The 22,784-nt window shown below is 30.2% G+C and overlaps 1 protein-coding gene across 5 annotated transcripts in view; it reads right to left on the bottom strand.

Annotated features, from left to right (window-relative positions):
* The window catches only part of sstn (stepping stone), a 134,306-nt gene that overhangs the window by 45,080 nt on the left and 66,442 nt on the right, over window positions 1–22,784 (bottom strand). For 3 of the 5 annotated variants that reach the window (XM_075362222.1, XM_075362220.1, XM_075362221.1), the window contains one exon: window positions 15,481–17,969. The exons of the other annotated variants lie outside the window; for them this stretch is intronic. In XM_075362222.1, the coding sequence (XP_075218337.1) occupies window positions 17,738–17,969 (232 nt within the window). In that variant the 3' untranslated portion in view covers window positions 15,481–17,737. Of the gene's footprint in view, window positions 1–15,480; window positions 17,970–22,784 lie in introns of those variants that run through there. 5 annotated transcript variants of the gene reach the window in all.

Raw genomic sequence — 22,784 nt, 5'->3', positions numbered from 1 at the left:
AATTAATTTAAATGTCAGGAAAAGATTTTTGAAAGTGTATGTTTGGAGTGTCGCTTTATATGGAAGTGAAACTTGGACAATCGGAGTATCTGAGAAGAAAAGATTAGAAGCTTTTGAAATGTGGTGCTATAGGAGAATGTTAAAAATCAGATGGGTGAACAAAGTGACAAATGAAGAGGTATTGCGGCAAATAGATGAAGAAAGAAGCATCTGGAAAAATATAGTTAAAAGAAGAGACAGACTTATAGGCCACATACTAAGGCATCCTGGAATAGTCGCTTTAATATTGGAAGGACAGGTAGAAGGGAAAAATTGTGTAGGCAGGCCACGTTTGGAGTATGTAAAACAAATTGTTGGGGATGTAGGATGTAGAGCGTATACTGAAATGAAACGACTAGCACTAGATAGGGAATCTTGGAGAGCTGCATCAAACCAGTCAAATGACTGAAGACAAAAAAAAAAAAAAACTAATTATGTGAGCTGAATTCCAATTACTATAGGCTTGCCACATATTTGGTAAGGTTATCTTTTACATATTTTTGTAGCATTTATATAAAAAAATTTCCTGAAACTTTATTTATGGAAACTAACAGCGGTCTATGAAATTAAATGACTAACATCAGACTAGATTTTTATCAAACTGATAATTGCACAATTGTACGCATTCTAATGTGAGCATAAGTATGAATAATAGAGAATATTTGAATAACCGGGTTTGAATATAAATAGGAAATGCATGCATTCCCTATCATGAGTAACGTATGGCGGTAGAGCTCTTGTGTCGGTCTTACTGAATGATAAAATTGGATCAGCGGTTTCACAGTAATTAAACTGTGCTAGTTTAAATCCAGTAATTCCAGCCCTCCCAAAAAAATCAGGTTTGGAGATGAAAATTTTCTGTGGCTGCCAGTTACATGGTGTATCAAGGGTTTACTAACTGATTCTTAAATACAGTTCTGTTTTTCCAATACATTAACTATTATTGTTTGATATGGATATTTTACAAGTGCCTTAGCCAAAATTATTGAATCCTGTTTTCTTTTATAATCACTAAAATGTAGGACTCCAATAATGGAGTATCTGGCATTAGCTGAAATTGTTTACGTATAAGTGCTATTTTCTCTTTAGTAAAATATTGACCATATTATAATTATTTATGATAAAAAAGCATGGTGTTTATATTAAAAGGTAATGCAGGCCACCTTTATTTCTGTGAAAATTCTATACTGTATGAAATTTAAATAATTATATGGCCATCCGTTTGTCATAACATGTGGTTGGCATCTGGGCTAAATTGCTTGTATTCAATAGAATTAAAACATTCTTTGAAGAACTGTAAACAACCAAAGGGAAGCCCTTCAAATTTAATTCTCCCTAAATTATCTGCATAATGAACTACAAATTACTGAAATTTAAACTTTTAGCATAATTTTTTAACAAATTTTTACAACTTGTATATTGAACAAATATTGGCACCTGAATTTGCCTATATAATATTTGTAATTGACAACCATTTTCATTAAATGTAACTACGAAACAAAACAAAAAGTGAGCATGAACAACAATTAATCCACTCATTATTAAAATTAATAATATTATATTGAATCCAAAGCTGGCTGACATAACACTGTTCATAAATAAAACAAAAGATCATTCTAGATGGGTGGGGCGTACTCCTTACACCAGCGAGGAAATATATAGCTTTTTACCTAAAGCTATATTGGATTGATACACTTGTTACTCCAATGTTTTATTTCTCAACAACATTTCGTGAAAAGGATAAAACTTTTTTCATGAGGAAGAAAGTACTTATACAAATTCAGAATTTTACTGATGGGCATCATTTTTTAAATAATTGTTGATAAGCAAAATTCAGAAAATAATTTTTAAAAAATGCTATTGGAACTAACAACAGTTTTCTCTCATCAGAGATGATTAATTAAAGCACAGATAACACCATTGTCATATACTCGGAGGACTTAGCAAAACATGACAAAAGTACAAGCAACGTAGAGTTTTTTAATGTTTGACTGAAAATAAAGTGTGTAATAATACTATAATTCATAATTTATCTATGAAAATATGTAACCTCTGCCATAAAACATTAATTTAAGTAGTGTTAAGATTACAAATCTCTTATAAATCAAAATCAGTAGATATAACATTTATTCTACAAAATTTTACTCTTTCCACTCCATACTGCTGCTACATTTCTATTAGTGATAACTTGAATTTATCTACCACAGATCAGCTGTCACAAACTTTCTCTTCCTTTCACAGTAATAATTTTTTTATAACATTTAACTGAACAGTTATTTACGAATAAGAGACTGACCCCAGCATATTCCATTAGAATTTCATAAGGAGCGCCTGAAGATAACCTTGATGATCCCCATTATGTTCCATCAGAAACTGATAAAACTTCTCAAGAAAATAGACATGAAAATAACTAAAACAGTGGAAGAAAAGCAATCCCTCACCTTTGAAAATAAACATTAACAGACAACTAAGAAGGAGTGGACTGCCTTATAAATCAAAAAATTGATATTGAAATGAAAGCAAAAGTTCCTAAAAAAAATTCTGTGTAAATTGCCAATAAAAATATTCAAAAACATCATCAGAAAAAGAAAGAAAACAAATATGCCAAAATTACCATTCAATGATGATTCATGAACATCGAAAATATTTTTTCATTTCTCTTGTAAAAGAAAAAAACTTTCAAAGATGAGTAAGAAATGAAAACTGTGTAAAAGGGAAAGATAAAAACAGACAATTACATTTTTTTAAATGTGGAGAAAAAAATGTGAATAAAAAATTCTTCCTTAGACCACTTTGCATTAGCCTTGAATCTGTAGACACCACTTTATCACAAAAAAAAAACAAAGCTAGAGTACTTGATAGGAATTATAAAAGAGGCAGAAAGGAACAAGGGACAAAACTAGTGTTGAAAATGTACTTGTGGATAAAAAAACATACTGGAAACATAGAAAACCATTTGAGAGCAAGACGTTAAAACCAAAGTACTCAGATCAGAATCTATTGACTGCAAAAATGAATGTGTATGTAAATAGTCATGAAAAGCCTGTTTCGGAAATTACATAGTCGTGGATATCTGCAATAATTATATTTTTTCCTATTTTGTTCCCAAGAAGAACTGATGTTTCTGTACACCAATTATAAAAAAATCTTCTTTGAAAGAAAAACAAGCCATGAAAAACAGTACAAACTTCATCTTATAAACAAAGAATCTGCTCTAAATAGCAAAACTACGCACAAAAATAGAGCAGCAAAGGATGAGAATTCTGCGAATGCCATTTCATTCTGCAAAGCATACTTCACATATTTTGTAGTAATGTATCACCACTTTACTACAGTAGAAAGTTACCCAATTGTAATTTAAGTGTATGAGTCAGATGATCCTAACCATGCACTCTGTTAATGCTGACTGAAATAAATAACCGAAGGGACGCAATAAAATTGGTATGTCATTATTACAAAAGCTTACCAGAAATAATATAAGAAATTAGTTTATATTAAAGCACATACGTTGCTAAAACCATAATAAATTTATTGCATCACTGTTTATTTCCATAGTACAGATCTTTGATATTATTCAATAAAACACAACTTTTTTGAAAAAAGTCACTCTCCTTAATGGTAGCTGGCAACACACACAATGCAATTAAGTCAGCACAAAAGTAATGTCAGTCAATCTGATGTGTGATCGGATAAACGTAATGAAAATGGCTCAATCAAAAAAGAATAAAAATAAAACAAAAGAGCTGTACATTGAGTTAGAATTTACATACAACTTCAGTGAATTTGTAAGAGATACATTAAAGAAACACCAGTTATAATATTTTTAACTTACACAGCAGCCCTATTTTGAAAATTAAATTAAATTTCAAAAAAGGAATAAATTTTCAATAAATTTAAATAAGAATGTACACTCCTCTCATTTACCCACCTTCTGTGTAAAGAAAGCAGACTTGTAAAAATTTGTAAAAAAAAGAAGACATTATAAAGATTGATTAATATTATACTTCACTTCCTGTAAGTAAAAGCACAATTGACACCCTTTCAGAACCCTTCATTTCAGATGATTATGAAGTACATTAATCACAGTTACACAGTTGTAATCAGTTTTAAAATAATTTTTTCATACAAATTATTTTTTTTTTCAAGTTTTGTTACCAGTCTCTTATTAATCAAAACAATATTTTACTTCCTCAGTAGAACTACACAGTGGAATTATATCATGAGTAACTGTCTTCATAGTTTAAGGAAGATTAAGTTTTTTATTACTATTTTATAAAAAGCTTAATGCATTTTTTAAAAATCCTGATTACAATCTTTAAGTTTTTCATTACTACAGAATAATGGAATATTGTATGGTATTACTGTAATCAGTGTAGCTGTACTCTTTTCATACAGTTCATTTATTATTATCTCTTATGACTGCATAGTTTCACTTTAGTCAGTTCATTATCCAAGTCTCTTCGATGGGACTGTTTAGGCCCTGCAGTCCTCCTAGTACTTTTTCATACGTTCCAATCTTTGTGGTCTTTCTAATGTTGAGAATGTTCGTGTTGTGAGTCTTTTTCTTGTGACTGTGAAGCGAGTGTTTTTGTACTTGATTTTCTTGTTTAATCTTATCTTATCTGTGGTGTCTTCTGGTGTAAGGCCAATTTCCTTCAGATCCTCTCTTATTTCTCAGATCCATCTGCAACAATGTCTTAGTGCTTTTGAGTCGAGATTGTATTGTACTAGCCATTTCAGAAGTTTTGAATCTTACATCCTCATGATATGTCCATAGAATCCTAGTCTCCTCTTATGCATGGTATCAGTAATGGGTTTTAACTCTTTGTATAGGACTTTGTTGGGCACAATCCACCACTTTCCATCTTTCAGTTAGTTTTTATTGATGCAGGTTCTTCCAATTCTTCTTTTGATTTTGATTGTTTTTTTATTTTTATTTTGATTCAATCTGTCTTTAATTGTTCATTCAGATGAAGAGTTTCTGCTGCAGAAGTGGCTTCTGGTTTTATAATTGTGCTGTAGTGTCTTATTTTTGTGTTTATTGATAGGCATTTTTTATTGCAAGTGTACCAGGTTAATTTTTGAGTTTGACAGTATACAGTAAAATTACACTAATCCAGACTGCCAGATAATCCAGACTGATTCTCTCGATCCGATCTTTACGGAGTTGAAAAGACGTTTCTGAAAACACACATTTGAAGGAAAAAGAGAGTAGCCTTTTTAAGACACCAATAAGATTGACTAATTACTTTTGTTTACAATTAGATCTATGTTACATTACTGTACTACACTATACTACTCTGCACTGACTGATGTGAGTCATTAGCCAAAATAAACATTTCACATTTATATTTACTCGTGCTCTAGTTTTTCAACAATTGAATTTCATCATTCGTAGTCATATTTTCATTACGTATACGTTCTTGTACATACAATACAGTTAAATTGGTATCGTGTTTTTTGTTTGTTTTTTTCATTTGTATCAGTATTCTTGTTTGTGTGCTTTGTGTTTCTGTGCAAGAAAAAATGCATGCGCTTAACTGAGTTGACAAAGGGGAAAGAAGTTTAAAAAACATAGCCCTCAAATTATTTGTTGCGAAGCAAACAGTTTCCGACTGGAAAAAAATAAAGAGGCCATTGAACATTTTTGTGGAAAAATGGATGCTGAAGACTCTTTGGAAAATAGAGCTACAATAAAAAAAATCTGATAAGAAGCATTTGGATGAAACTTTGTACATGTGGTTTTGTCAGGAACATGAAGAAGGGGTTCCAATCTCAGGGCCATTACTGCAATCAAAAGCTTTAATTCTTAATAAAAAATTACGAGGTCAACTGTCATTTACCGCTAGTGATTGTTGGTTAGCAAGGTGGAAAGAATGACATGGTATACACCTATTATAAATCTGTGGTGAAAGTCTTTCTACTGACAATGTAATTAGTAAAAAATTAAAAATTAAGTTTAAGTTAATTGCTGAAGAAAATCTAATTGCTGATCAAATATTTAACGCGGACGAGACTGGTATATTTTTAAGAATATTACTGTAAAAAACAATGGTCTCAAAACTTGAATCTTCAGCAAAAGGCCATAAATCTAGCAAAGAAAGACCGATACTTTTTCTATGCAATAACAACTCAGAAGGACTAAAACTGCCACTGTTGGATATAGAAAAGCCTGCTAGACTGTGTACACTGAAAAATATTAACATGAATGCTCTTCCAGCTAAGTACGTGTCCCTAAAATCAGTTCAGATGAGTTCTGATATTTTTAAGAATTGGTTTCACTACACATTTTTTCCTTCAGTCATCAAATATTTGAGAGAAAAAGGATTAGAAGAAAGTGCGGTTTTGTTCATTGACAATGCTGCATGTCATCCAGCAGAAGTACAGCTGAGATCTGGTAATGTCTATGTCAAATTTCTACCACCAAATGTAAGTGCTCTCATACAACAATGACAGCTTGGAGAATGAAATTGTAGAATTGTAACTTGCCCAAATCATTCTGAATCTGTGGAAATTTTGGAGCGATTAATTACCTATTTCGAGATACAAGAAGACACATCACCCAACAAACTTTTAACGTAAAAATGTTTACAGGATCATGCAGCCCGAAAGTGCTTTTCAAATTTAAAACAGAAAAATATTCGTCATTTTTTTAATATTTTACTGTAATACACTTTATATATAAGATGTACTGTTTGAAGTTTTTTTACAAAGTTTTTGTTTTATGTCTTCTAAGATTAATGTTCTTTGTGTTTTTCAACTGAAGATACATAAGCCTCAACTTTATATGTATGCTAATTATGTAAGTAAAAACTTTTAATTAACTATAGTAATTTTAGTAGCCACAGTCACTAATTCCATGCTACTTACTGTTACATATACTACACTGAGAAGGATTTGATAAATTATTAGAATATTGCAACCATAAACAAAACTCTCATCGATGTGTCTAATATCCTCTGGGTAATCTCAACTTTCACTAATCCGTACTAGGTGTGGTACCATCAAGTCCAGATTAGCGTGATTTTACTGTATTTATAAGTTAAATCATTTTTCTATTATTGCAATAACTTATAATAGTTTTATGCAATTTTTTTGATCTCCAAACAGTTCATTTTTTACATTCTTAATAAAACACAAAATAATAAAATGTATTATTATAGTAAGGTACCTGAATTTTTATACAGTGTTCGTTTTTATTTAATATTCTTAAAATTTAGATCAGTTTCTTATAAGTTTTATTCAATTATTTTTATTTTTCAAGAGTTAATTTGAAAGATTTTTTAAATCCTGAATTATTTTAATTCGTGTCGATTTTTTTTATTGATCATCCAATTACACATTGACTGCTCCACTGGCACAGTCATTCTGGATTAAAACATTTAGTTAAAGCAGAATATCACTTTTGTTATAGAAACAACACAAAAAAGACATTTATTTTGTGCTATAATCTAAAAATAAACAACATTTTATTTATTTATATGGTTTTTATTTCTTTTAATTTTATAAGTCAGTCCAAATAATGAACGAGTCCATAGCATGAAAACAATTGCTGAAAAAACTTACTACATCCATTTTTCATGAAGTAGGAAAAAATAATGAAAATTTTATAATATTTCTCTTATAAATGTGTCCTTTCTATTTAAAAACTATTAAAAACAAATTAAGTTACAAAGTAAACAGTTTCTAAAAGTTAAAATCTGCATCTTTATTTTATTATGTGTTGGTAACCTTTACACTCTAGAAAAACTGAGACAATCATTTTTACTTGTATGGTGTTATATATATATATATATATTTTAAATTCTATTAATATAAACCACCTAGTACAGAATAATGAGATAAGACATAATCATAACTTTATCAACAAAATACTACCACAGGATCCTCCATCTTCAGTCACAACTGAATACATTTAATTAAACTGCATATGGTGTAATGTTTGTTACATTTATCTAATATAACACTTAACTCTAAAAAAAAAAAAAAGGTTGGTTGGTTAAGGTTTATTTTAATTTTTTTAACATTTTAATATCTTTATTTAATATGCAGTTTAATTAAATACATTCAATCATGACTGACAATGCAGGATCCCACAATAGTATTTTCATCATAAAATTAAGGTAAGATATGTCTTATCGCATTATTGTGTACTACATGTTTTATATTAATATAATTTAACAGTACAGAGGAATAATAAGAATCTTGAAAAGATAAAATATATATATATATATATATATATATATACACACAGATATCCCATGAGGAAAGCTCATGAAAAACATTCACATAAACATAGGTCTGGAAATGTTTCATTAGTGAGTTACAGTTAGCAAAAGATTTTCACCTGAAATTCAGTTTCCCTAGTGAAATGAGATCATACTGAAATTTTTAGAACATTAATGGAGGGGTAAAATTAATGGTTTCCTATGGTGTTTAACCTGAAAAATTGAATAAAATAGGTTCCAGACATGTATCTCCAGTAGTCTTCATGATATCCGAAATAAAACTGGAAAATTTGTTGTCTGCAATACAATAACTTAGGTTTGCAATACAATAACTTTGTTAAATGACTAATAAGTGCATAAAATTTATTAAGAAACCCATAGAGAAATTAATTCTAAAAATAGTGATGTAAATAAGTCCAATAAAAATAAGATAAACATTTAAAAAAATCAAATTTTATTGAAGAAGAAACAACAAAAAATAAATGGAATGACTTATTCTGCAAATTTTTGTAATCCATTCATTCATTTGTTTAAAAAAGACAGTTAATAATAAATACATAAAGTATGGTATTTAGTTAATTAAATACTTATAAAACATTTGTAAAAAATTCTACAAAAACAAAATTTTAAGAATACTATATTAATTGAAGTTCTTTAATTTTATTGAAAAACTAAAATTGGCAACACTGTTCTTTTCACAAACAAAATTTGAATTGAAGTTATTGTACAGCTGTTCAATAATTAACTTATTATTAATCATAACTAGTCACTTATCTGTAATTTGTGTAATGTACGTACACATGATTTGTGTGTATATGTGTTAAGTATTCGTGCTTTTTTAAAAAGTGAGATGCTATTCAAATTTTCAAATCAAGAATATGCAGATATTCTTTTCATTTACGGTTTTACAAACAGAAATAGCTAGGCTGCAAAACACGAATACAAATGAAGATTTCCAGATAGAAGAATACCTACTCACAAAACATTTTCCTTAGTTTTCAATAACTTACGAAATAACAGAACTTTTCCAATAGTTGCTTGTTCCATTGAATGTCCTGTAGAACAGCCTGTACTTAAATAAAGAAATATCATTCAAATGATGCAGCACAGTCCTCAACTCAGCACCTGCCGAATTTCAAATCAAAGAGGCATATCTCTAGTACAGTCTGGAGAACATCAAAGAAAGACAACTTTTATCCTTATCATTTGCATAATGTTTTAAATTTTTAACCAGGTGACAGTGAATTAAGATTAAATTCCTTTCACACAATTTTGATGGGTACAAGAAACTGAATACAAAGATTTGAAGAACAGTCACAGGTGATCAACTGAAAAACTGAATGCAATTTAAGAGTCAAACTTTCAGACCCAATTTTCGATAAAGGTATGGTGTGGTGCAACTAGGGACCATTTATTGGTCCCCAGTTTATTGGGGACCAGTTAATTGGACCATTTATTTTTTAAAATCATCATTCTGGCATTGTGTACAAAGATTTTTTACAAAATAAATTACCAATTCTGCTAGATGTACCTCTTGAAAAAAGGCAGCAAATGTTATTGCAACATGACGGTGCACCACCTCATTATTCATAAGACTTTAGACAGTATTTAAACTTAAGTTTTCCGGGCAGATGGATTGGTCGAGGTGGGCGAATTAATTGGCCTCCTAAGCTCCCAATTTAAATCTCTTGGACTATTACCTTTGGGGTCATAAACTTGTTTATGCAGAAAGATTTCATTCCAAAGAATTATTGAACAAATTTTAAAAACGTTTGAATCTTAAGAACGACCATACTATTAGAAAAGCTTCCTTTGATGTTATACTTCACACAAGATTTTGCATAAACTAAGAAGATCATTTTTAACTATCTGTAAGGTATGAAAATTAAATTTATAAAAACAAAATAAAATTAAGTATAATAATTTTTTTTGTGCAAGTCATTTCATTTATTTTTTGTTCTGTTTCTTCTTCAGTAAAATTTAATTTTTTAAAATGTTTATATGATTTTTATTGGACTTATCACTATTTTTAGAATTAAATTCTTTACAAGTTTTGTTAATAAAATAAATTTGATGCATTTATTAGTCATTTAACAAAGTTATTGTATTGCAACCTAAGAAAATGGTTTTCAGAAAACAAATTTTTCAGTTGTTTAGGGTGTCCCATATAAAACGCAACCTAACCTTATATTGGTAGGTATTGAAATAATAAAAAGGCATGTGCAAATGTAAATGCAATTTTTATTACCATCCATTACCTTACATTTAGAGTAAATGTTGGAAGTGGCCGCCATCTTCTTGAATACAAGCTTCAATTCTTTTTACAGCGTTTCTTGCCACTTTTTTCAAAGTTTGTGGCTGGATATTTAATACAGCTTGTTCAATATTGACTTTCAATTGTTCAAGTGTTTGTGCTTTGTTGCTGTAGGCTATTTCTTTGAGGTAACCCCACAGAAAAAAATCCGCCTCAGTCAAATCCGGAGATCTTGGTGGCCACAACCCTCGACCGATAACATGATTACCAAAGAATTCCTCAACGAAATCAGAAGTTGAACCTGCGTAGTGTGATGTCGCACCGTCAATGTTGTAGCCAGCAGTGTTTGTCTTCCTCTTCCAAGAGTGCAATGAACTGAAATAAAATATCCTGATATCGTTCTGCATTAATGGTGTACTCAAAAAAAATTGGACCGATTATTTTCTTCCGCGATATTGCGCACCACACGCCCAACTTCTGCAGGTGTAATTGTTTTTTGTGATAAACATGGGGATTTTCAGCACTCCAAATTCTACTGTTTTGGCTGTTTACGTAGCCATTAAATGAAACCATGCTTCATCTGTGAAAAATAACGAATCCATAACATTAAGTCCCTCACGCAGAAATCGACGGAACCATTGACAATATAGTAGCCGTTTTTCTTTGTCGGGCTCATGAAGTTGATGAACCGTTTGAATGTGATAAGGTCGTAATTGTAATTGTTTGGTCGCCCGATGAACAGTTGATTTAGACAAATTAATTTCAGCAGACAAACATCTGATCGATTTATTTGGCGAGGCGAGTAATCGGTCTTTGATTTCAGTGACTGTATCTGTATTCAACACTGACGCAGATCTTTAGTGTTTCTTGTTATTAACAGAACCAGTCTCTCTAAATTTTGCGACTAATCTCAATACTGATGTTTTGTTAGGAGCTGGTTTATCTGGGTACTTATGGCGAAACAAATCTTGCACTGCAACCACTGATTTCGTACTGAAGTACGACTCAACAATGAAAACACGTTCATCTAGCAAAAACACCACCTTGTCTCTAGCAATACACTGAACGTTATGATTGCATTGTTGTTACTATCGGTAGTGTTCTACTGCATCGCCGCGATGTTCAGATGTTGGACGAGTCCATTTCAGTAACGAGTAAGGGAGTAAGCTTGACTTTTGAAATTTCATGGATGAGTGATTGATGGATTGCGTTTTATATGGGACACCCTGTACTTCGGGTATCATGAAGACTACTGAAGATACAGTTCTGGAACCTATTTTATTCAATTTTTCAGGTTAAAACCCATAGCTATCCACAACTCGCTAACAAAGTGTTTCCAGACCTATGTTTATGTGAACTTTTTTCATTATTTTGATGAGAGGAATACACCTGTGAATTATGTCAGTTTCCTTATGGGACACTCTGTATATACAGATGTGCACTTTAAGTCCAGCTTAAAACTGTTAAAAATGGCTAAGGGAAAACATTAGAAATAAAGAATTATGAATAAGATAAAACCCAGTAAAAAAGATATGTTAGATATTTTAACGTAAAAAAGTTCCAGTAAAGCCAAAATTAAAAGTCCTAAATAGCCATGCTTTTCCAAAAACATCCCATATCAGCTGCCATTTCAGCACCTTAATATAAGAGCACAATTATTTAAAAGTTTTTTTAATTTTATAACTGAAAAATTCATTTCATCTTAAATAATTAGGTTTATACTTTATAGTAAAAATTCATGAATACAGTGAATTCCGGTTAACAGGTCCACCGGTTATTTGGGGCAGCCATTTAATTGGGGCATTTTTGTTAAAACAGAAACATATTGGGATAATTCATGTAAAATTACGCCAGTTTAACAGTCCAAAATGCCGCTAATAAGGCTCACTAGCTTGTTTGTTTCTTTTTTTTACTTCTAAAATATCACATTTTATTAGTGATTTAGATTGCTTGACTAGTTGAATATTGTATTAAGGGAGGTAACTTCCTTCTATCACTGATCTACACAGTACGTAGTGCATGATGACACAGATGACATCATCCAGTTATGATGAAGCAAATGTTATATTTTCTTCATTCTGAGTTCGCTGTTCATTGTTGTGTATGGTACTGTTGTTATCGTTTTACCGTAATAATTTTTAATCACTTTTGCTTATCTTTTTACTTTATCATTATCATTTAATTTTTTTTAATCACTTTTATCTTTTTACTTTAAAGTGTTAGTTTAGTTAAAAGTCAGTGTTCATAATTTACTAACTTGTCACCATGCCACATAAAGACATGACATTGGCAGAAAGAATTGCTTTGCTGGACAAAATAAAAAGTTCTCCAAACACTGGTCAGCGTGAATTTGCAGAACTACTGGGAGCATCAAAAATTACAATAGCTCAGATTTTACAGCAAGAAAAACTCTTCGCAGTGAATGGTCTAACAAACATGAAGGAGAAGGAACTTCTCAAAAAAAAAACCGTGAAGGAAAGGATCCACTTGTTGAGAAAGCTTTAAATGAATGGTTTTCTCTCGTTAATAGTTGAGAAGTAATGGTACTGTAACAGTAACGGCTCTAAGTGGTCCTATGCTAAAACAAAAGGCAGAAGAGCTTGGGAAAAAATTGGGACACTGTGATTTCAAAGCAACAGACAATTGGTTGTCGCGCTGGAAATGGATACGTGAAATAAAATTTAAAAAAGTTCATGGTGAAAAGGCAAGCACTGATACTGACAATGCCGAATCATGGAAGAGTTCTAAACTTCCTGAAATAATGTAGAAATATTCACTTGATGACATCTATAATGCAGACAAAATGGGCCTGTTTTATCACGCTACACCAGATGGGTCTCTCTGTTTCAAACACGTCGCGTTATCTGACTCAAGAAACCAATGGATTGAATTACTGTGCTTTGTTGCACGAATATGTCTGGCACTGACAAATTAAAACTTCTTGTTATTGCTAAAGCAGGTAACCCTTAATGTTTTAAGTGGGTTATAGAATTTACCTGTGCACTACTACATATTTTAATAAAAAAAGGCTAGATGATGAGTCTAATTTTTCATGATTGGCTGAATGCTTGGGATGAGTTATAGAAAAAAATCAAGAAAGATTTGCCTGTTTATTGATAACTGTGTTGCTCATCCTAATGTAGATTTAAAAACATTCAAATTGAGTTTCTGCCACCAAATATGAGTTTAATTCAACTGCTTGACATGGGAATAAGATGTCAAACACATACAAGATGCAAAAACATCCATTGACGGACTTCAGCAGTATTTTATAAAAGGCAGTGAAGGAAGCCTGTTAGAAGAATTATGAGTCTATGTGAAATTTGTACAATGCCAGATATTAAAAAGAAGACAACAAAGTGAAATAAAAGAATTTTTTAAAAAAAGTTTTAACATGTAAGAGACATTAAAGTATTTTTTTATTTGACTGATCATAAATAGCAATCATTTACTATATTTTATACCCCTATTTTGTCAATAGTTTTGTTTTTTATAAAAACTATTCAGTAATGCATTGTACTAGAAAAGTATTCTTTTTAAATGTAATAGGCTTGTTTTTATATGTAGCTATGTAATGTAAAAGGATAGTAAATAATGTATTGTATTTTATTAGACATATGTTGTACGGTAGAGTATTTAAACTTTTATTATGTTTTAATTTATAATATTGTTCATGTAATCTTAATATTAGAAATAAAATTCAGATTAGTAAATCACTAATTCAAATTTAATAATTAGAATAGACCTGTATACTGTATTTGTGCATAGCTCCCCTCATTTTTTGTTAATATTGCTTAATAGGGCCATTTAGCCCTGGTTCCAAAGTGGTCCAATTATCCAAAATCTACTGTACTTGAATTTGAATAAAATTTTGCTTTTGATACATAAAACAAAACATTTTTTGTGTTACGCTGCAGCTGGTGAAATAATATTATGGATATAATCAAATTAGGGTATTCACATTGTTTTGAAAATAATTTTGAATTGACTGTCACAAACCTTACAGCAATCATTCTTGTTCTTTCATGTACAGATAAATCTTCCTTTCTTTTTTGCTGAAGTATATTAGTGCTTTAATACATAGTCATACAAGTAATAAATTTATTAGAAACCACATAATCAATGAAAGCATTAAACTAAGCAGCAAGTGCAGATAAGGTGGGTTGTTAACATTTTTATCATCAATCATGATTTACACAAATCAATTTTAACTAATAAATTTATAAAACTAACTTCAATACTTGATTTTAATCATCGATCTGAAACTATGTAAATTTGGAAAGAGTTAACCAAGCAAAAGCAAAATCACATACAGCAGAAATTTACATACGACATTATTGTATTCATGCAAAATGTGGTGGATTTAATGTCACTAAACTAATACACAGAAATCAGCAGAGAAGCAGGATGTTACTGAAAGGACTGTTCTTCAGGTATTGTTTACATGAGATGGCAGGTGTGATTTTTAGGAGTCTGCCCTTTGCTACTTGAGTTGCAATAAAACAACAGCTAAGCAGCACTGTGTTGTATCTATAAAGATATTTTTTCTTAAACAGAAAGTACGATGTTCACTCACTTCATCTATTTTTAATTGTTTCTCAGCACGGGTCACCATAGACAAGCTTTCTCTGAGAAAATAATTTTGCAACAGTTGCTGAACTTCAAAACAGGTTTCATTATATATAGCATCTAACAATGTTAATTCAAAAGAAAATTGTAGCAACTTACTTAAAATGACAAGACGTGTAAAATAAATTTTCAAGTTGGTATACAAGAGTGTACTCACAACAGGAGGTAAAATTCAATGACATTATTTCTATGACAAAGCAATTGTAAGTAGGCACCACTTTTCCTTTAAAATTGGTACATATAAATTCTGTAACTAAAACTGATTTCACTTTAATTTTCAAAAACATCCTACTCTCTGCAGGACCATTAAAAAAGAAACACATAAAAAACTTAAAACATTTATTTAGGAATGAAACATGGTACAATGAAACTGTTTTATAAAAACTGATCGCAAAAAGTTATAATACCATACAGTTATCAATAAAAAAAAACTCAAAATGAACAAGATGTAAAATAATACATGTAATTATCAGAGCAGTTTTATATTTGTCACATTTCAACACTACAATAAGTTGAAAATTTAGTTCTTAAATGATTAATGATAACAGTAGTAACATATTTATTACAAACTTTAATATAACAATACCCTAGATTTGGATAAAACATTCAAACCATTTTTATATTACGAATGTAAACAAATACATTAATCATGACAGCATTTTTATAAGGGAGAAAATTATCATTTTTAAATGTTCCAAGGATAAATACAATTTATTTTATTTACAACTCTTAACTATACTAATGCGGTGAAGTTTTTAACTTTTTTCTAATTTATGAAGAATGTAATTCGACTGATAAAATAATCTCAAGTTTAAATAATATGCTAAGGTATATTATTAAACAAAGCTTTAGCATTAAAAAATGTTATTAAATGAATTACATTTTTATTTCTGTAGTTAACTCATTCAAATATTTTATACTTATATAAGGATATTGTTATATCTATGAAAATCTGGCCAAAACTGTTTGATTTAATAAAGAATTAAAAATATAAATTTACCTTCATCACTTTTAATATTTTTACCGCAACCTTGTTTGCAATTCCAGTAATGTAATGTAATGAAATCTAATCAATTTTTCCTCTACTTTAAAAAAAATTGATTAAAATAGAACACACCACTTAGAATTATCTTTACATCATTTACGAGTATATATAGTTTTTTTTTGTGAGGGTGACTCATCACATTCTAATTTAGAAAATATTTTTACAATCAATTAACAGCAAATAGATATATCTGTTATATATAAAATAAATAATAAATGTATCAGGTATCGATATTTGTAGATTAACAGATAATTCCAAGTGTATATATCTTCATGAAACTTTTATGCATGAAACTGATAAGGTACCGCCGTGATCATAATATTATGAATAAGAACAATGTTTACATCTAATATAAACATTATGTTATTTCAGTTATTTATTAATATAGTCCTACCACAGACGAGGGCAGTATTAATACAAAACTCCCCAATATGAATAAATCGATAGTGTTAAAACAACGAAACAAAGATTGTAATAGGTAAACAGGGTCAGCCTAAAAATCCTTTTCAGGATTCTGAGTGATTACGAAATGAAGTTCTTTTTATAAATATAAATAAATTATTCAAATCTAAGGAAATTATTGAATATTACAGGTTTTTGTTTTTTTTAATACCGCATATTGGATCTGATCTGAAGTCCCAAATGACACAGTAAGGAAGGCATAAGAGGACAAATCCACATAAACATGAAAGTATCTTTGAAATAGGTTCCAAAACCAAATTAAATTATTAAAATTAAATATTAATAAAATATTAATATTATATTATAATATAAAATATTATATTATATTTATATTAAATATTAATATTATCAAATTATTGTTAAACTGCAAGTAGTTAAGTCTATAGCCAAATATTGTTGTACATAATACATGTCTTTACAGCTATGGGATGCCTGCTCACCTGCATGTTATATTAGCTATCCGTAAAGATTCATAATATAAATTAATTGTGAAATAATTCATAAAATAACTTCAAATATAAGCATTTAAATTTTATATTTGCTCTGACATTTATCATATACTAATTTTTACAGCACCTACATTAATACAACTCATTAAAAAAAAATTTAAGCTACAGTTTTATAATTACTACATGATGATATGAGATGATTTTAAATTAAATTGGCCTTTTTAACAGTGTAAACTAATATCACCCGCAGCATTTATTTTATTTTAATATAAATATAATCTGAATAATAATAATAAAATATAATTATCCGCAATAATATCCTGAATAAAACCGATTATAAAAATATATATTATTTTAAAAACTATACCTTTTACTTTACAGAAAATAATGTTTATATTAAACATTTTTAATATCTCATAAAAATCTCATCTATAAGAAAACTTAGAAATACTTATAAATATGAAGGATCTACAATAACATTTCCCATCAACAGATAGAAAATAAATTTATTTTAAGTACTTACAGCAAAAATCAGGTGTATAAGAAACTAAGTTTTAAACATTATATAGGCTGCAATTAATAAAACAAAAGAATATTTCCACATGATAAATAAAATAATAAAAAAATATACTTATACAAAAGTAGCAGAACGAGGCTGTGTTACGTTCTGATCTTGATACCAAGCAAGCATTTCACTTGAAAATGCATCTGCCAGGGACGATGATGATGGAGCAGAATGTGTGGGTGGTGGTAGTGATTGAGACAAATGTACCAGTGGGGGATGAAGTGATGGAGATTGATTATTAAAGTTTGGCAGTTCTCTTCTCTCTTTTAGCGGTACAGTAGGGGGAGATGGTGAACTTCTGGAAATTCAAAAGTCAATCATAAGTCTATATAACTACAGGAAGTACTCACAGATTATGATACATCAGGGAAAGGCGTGAGTATATATCACACTTTATCACAGGAGGAAAAGAGTTAAGATTACAACCCACAATGCTCACGTAAAAATTTTCAACTTGTTAGTCAAGAAGATTGTCTTCTGTTGCACAATTAAGAATACTAAATAAACAAACTGAAAAATTCAGTTATTTTCTAATGCCTGTGCCAATCCAAATAAATATCAGCTAAAAAGTAACAACAAAATATATAAAAATCAGAGTCCAGGATTAACATTATGGAAAAAGTGGAGTTAACACAAGAGTTTTTGATTTAATCTTCATAATGATTCCTACATCACCCTTCATACATTGTTTTCATATTTTGGGATTATCAATAGAATTTTTACCCGAGCATCTATTTCTTAACATGTTAACTGCCATGCCTGAAATCACCTTTTATCCACCGAGTGCCAAAAGTTAGCAATGATTTTATTTAATCCTATTCAATTTAGTTATGTCTGATATGGTATCTTATAACAATTTTTATCCCATATAAATAAACATAGAATCGATCGGTCTGACTTGTCAATTTTTGGTATTAAAAAGTAGTTGTATTTTGACATGTCGGACCAATCAGCGCTTGTTTATAGTCAGTATTATACTGCATTATTTCTATGCATAATGTTAGCAACATAGTTGTCAATCTCATACCGATGTGTGGTTAGTGTTCCCACATGAAAAACAGCTGTTATATGTATAATAGTTGTTTTACATAAAATAACAAATACGCATCGTAGATTCGTGAACTTTTTACTACTTCTTGTTCATGACTGACCCATTGTGTTTTCTTGTATTATAATGTATTAGTTCTCATATGTTGTATTTAATTAGTTCATCTATTTAAGTAGTTTCTCGTATATTGTATTAATTCATATAAAACTAAAAGTTAAAATGAGTGATCGACTTTGGTTTTAAGAAATTGAAAGGGCGCTAAATGAATCATATGACAGTGAAACTTTCGAAAGTGATGATACAGGTTCTGATGTTGGTTTATTCACACCACCCTGTAGTGACTCAGCTGGGCATGACGCAGATGATGATAGTTAAAATGAGATTAGCTTAAATCAATATCATGCATCCACATCAAAAGATAATGAATCGTGTAATTTTATGGACCTAGATTTGCGTGGCAAAGGTATAATTTTATATGATTATAATGATTTTACCAAAGCACAAGACATGCTAACTGACTTATCAGAACATAACTATGCCATACCTATGGCCCTACCTGGTAATGACCATGCCACACAAGTTACCCTACATGGTAGTAGTTACATTAATGATATAAAGATGCCTGATGATGACCATGGTGCATCAGTAGTTGACCTACATATTGAAGAACAAATCGCTGATGTACAGACACCTGATGACAAAACAACCTAATAATAGCCATGATGCAGACATGTACCTACCTGCAAACAGAGGCTCTGCACGAGGGCAGGGAAGAAGTCAAGGACACAGAAGAAGACGAGGATTATCCCAAATTCCAGAGCAAGCAATAACAGGTAGGCAAAAAAACAAAATAAGGTACCAGTAGACCCAACTTGGAGTGGTTTCCAAGGTCTATAAAAAAAAAATCTCAATCTACACGACAATCAAAGTATAATATTGACTTACTCAAAGATAGTAAACCGACAGACTATTATAGGCTAATGGTAACTGATGAAGTAATAGATCTAATGGTTACAAAAACCAACAAAAACGCTAGTCAAACAATCGATAACAAATGACTTAGTCATTGTAGCACTCAGAAAATGGAAACCCACAAATGCTCAGAAAATGAAACATTTTTTTGGCTTACTAATTTGGATGGGTTTAGCACCTTTTCCTAGAACCAGCAACTATTGGTCTACTGACAAACTTTATAAAAACTAAGTTGCCAGTAATGTCGAGTCGCAATAAATTTCAATTACTACTCACATTTTGGCATTTTAATGACAAGATCCTAACTAAAAACGTCACCTTGTCAAAATTGTCCCTTGTTTGCTTTACTTAAAGAAAATTTCAAAAGATTAAAAACTACTGAGGAAGACCTTACCATCGGTGAGAGTATGGGGCCACTTAAGAGGCAGATTAATTTCCCACCAGTACTTGCTGAAAAAAGCCCACAAATATGGGGTCAAGCTTTTCATATAACATGACAGCAAAGCTTACATGTAGTTTAAAAGTATATTCAGGTAAGGGCTCTAATACTACTCCCTGAATACTTGATGGGTATATCAATAGTCTTAGAATTACTTGACCTTAATTTGAATTCTGGCTCAACTATATATTGTGACAATTATTACTGCTCTGTTGAAATGGCCAAACTTCTCTTGCAGAAGAAAATGCACTTGGTTGGCTCTTTGCGATCTATTGGGTTGGACTGCCAAAAGACTTACTATTTACCTCAGGCCATAAGCGTGGAGAAATGAAATTGGCTGAAAATAACAAACTGGCTGGACAAGACACATGTCCTGTTGTCTACAAAACATAAAGCTGATATGGTAGACATTAGAAAACAAGACAAAGAGAGGAAACAACATTCTTAAGTCACTTGTCTTTACCGAGTATAAAAAGTTAAAAATGGGGATCAATGTAGCAGATCAAATGACCTCATACAGCTCTGCCATAAGGAAAATAATGAACAAGGTGGTATCACAAGGTAACAGAGCACCTGCTATTAGGCACATGTATTGTAAATGCATGGCTTTGTTATAAAGATAGCCATGGCCCTAATCCTAAACGCACGTCAATAACATCTTTCAAAGACAGTGTCGCCTTAGAATTGATGGACCTCTAGGAAGAGCAGTAAACAAATGCATCACAGGCAGGCCAACACTATTTGAAGGAGACTGATGTTTTTGTAGAAGTTGGAAAAAATAAAAGGCGTCTAAGAAAGGGTGCAAACTGTGCTACAAAAAAAATGGGTCGATTAGAAGGAAGGAATAAATCCAAAATAAGGCAAAAATAACATTTTGTGAGAAGTGCCCGGGACAACCGTACTTGTGTAAAGATTGCTTTATTGACTTGCATAAGTAAACATTTGGAATATATTTTACAAATTTTATTTTTTTTGAATAATAACTAACATTTAATTTACTTCTATATATTTTCATCAATATTTTACTTTCTCTATTTTCATTATACATTTTTTATATTTTTTAATTTGTATATTAGTTAAGAATAAAAATTGTATCCCAATTTTGTGTATTTTATTGAGTTTATCAATATTTGCATCTCGTACAATTTATGTCAGACCTTTCGGTCCAAAAAGAAAGGAAAAAAAAAGAGTAATTTTGGTTACTTAGCAACACATTAATAACGCATGTTTGTATCTGCATTATTTATGTGTTGCTTTTATTGGCAGTACATTGTATTGGTTTGTACCAACATGATGTACTGCCAATAAAACCCATCCTTCAACTTGTTGTCAGTTCATGCATTTGCCACTAGAGATGATACATGTCTCAATATAGAGGTTAAAATAAAACACTACCTTGCAGGGGCTTTTCAGACCTATTGGTCGACATGTCAAATTGTAATTCTTAGTGTGTCAGACCGATCAGTCACCATGGCAACATTTTAATGGCAGTACATTTTTTAAAAATAATTTTTTCTTGTTTAATACAATCATTTAAAAAAAAAGTAAAATGATATTTTATTTTTACATTTTTTTGGTCATACTAACCTTTGACTCATTAATAATCATACCAGATAGAATTTATTTTATTAGGAAATGTTACTAATACAGAGGCAATTTATTCCTCAAAGAATTTTCAGATTTTTAATTAGCCTAATTTAGTGGATGTACAGTGACAAAACATCACAGTTCCAAACTGCTAGCAATCAATTACCTTCTAGCAACAAAATCTTTAACATTAATATATGTTTATATAATACATAGAAAAACAGTTTTTTTTTTAAAATCAGTATGTGCAAAACATAAATACAAACGTTAAAACTAACAAGAGAGTTACTTATGCAGCCTGTAGAAACCGAAAGTGAAAAACAATTAGTCATTTTTTTTAAAACTATTTATATTTTAAGGACATTATTAATATTCTGCACAATGGGTATATAAATTCATTATATACAATTATAAATAATTCATACAGGAAAACATCCCTAATACTTAAGTTTCTAACTAAAAACTTGTTTGACTAACTCTGCAATATTCCAGTTTACAAATAATACCTGCAATGTCTGCAGCAATCATCATTGAAGTCAATTTCAAAATTGGGTTCCTCTTCATTATTTTGCAAAAAAATCTCTATCTTACATTCATTTAATTATTTATAAGATGTTTAACGCAAAATTATTTGACCATAACAGCCACTAAAAGTAACAAAAAAATGATCAAACAAACCAACTACAAAAAAGACAATATAACCATAGCTCAACTAAAAACACAGTAGCATTCATCAAGAATGAAAAGCACAAAAACCAAATAAAATCTAGTGTATAATACTGGTATATAAAATTTGATTTATTTTTTGTCTCAGAAGTGAAAATGGGTGAATCTAATAGAATTTTTCATGCTGAATTCTAATATGGTTTCAGAATTAGTCTTATCACGTAAGGATTTTTAGAAACTATTATAATTTTACAACATTAAATATTTAAAATGCATTCCTAGAATAATATAATATTATTAATAATCTCCCACAATAAAATACGTCGTCTACCAAGCACTGGATGATATGAAGAATTACAAAGCAGCAGCAGATCAGACTTTTGTAGAGATCTGAAAAGATG

This window comes from Lycorma delicatula, chromosome 4 (genome assembly GCF_047948215.1).
Source record: "Lycorma delicatula isolate Av1 chromosome 4, ASM4794821v1, whole genome shotgun sequence".
Taxonomy (NCBI): domain Eukaryota; kingdom Metazoa; phylum Arthropoda; class Insecta; order Hemiptera; family Fulgoridae; genus Lycorma; species Lycorma delicatula.
Note: the sequence above shows the minus strand (reverse complement) of the source record. Positions and strands in the feature narration are given on the sequence as shown.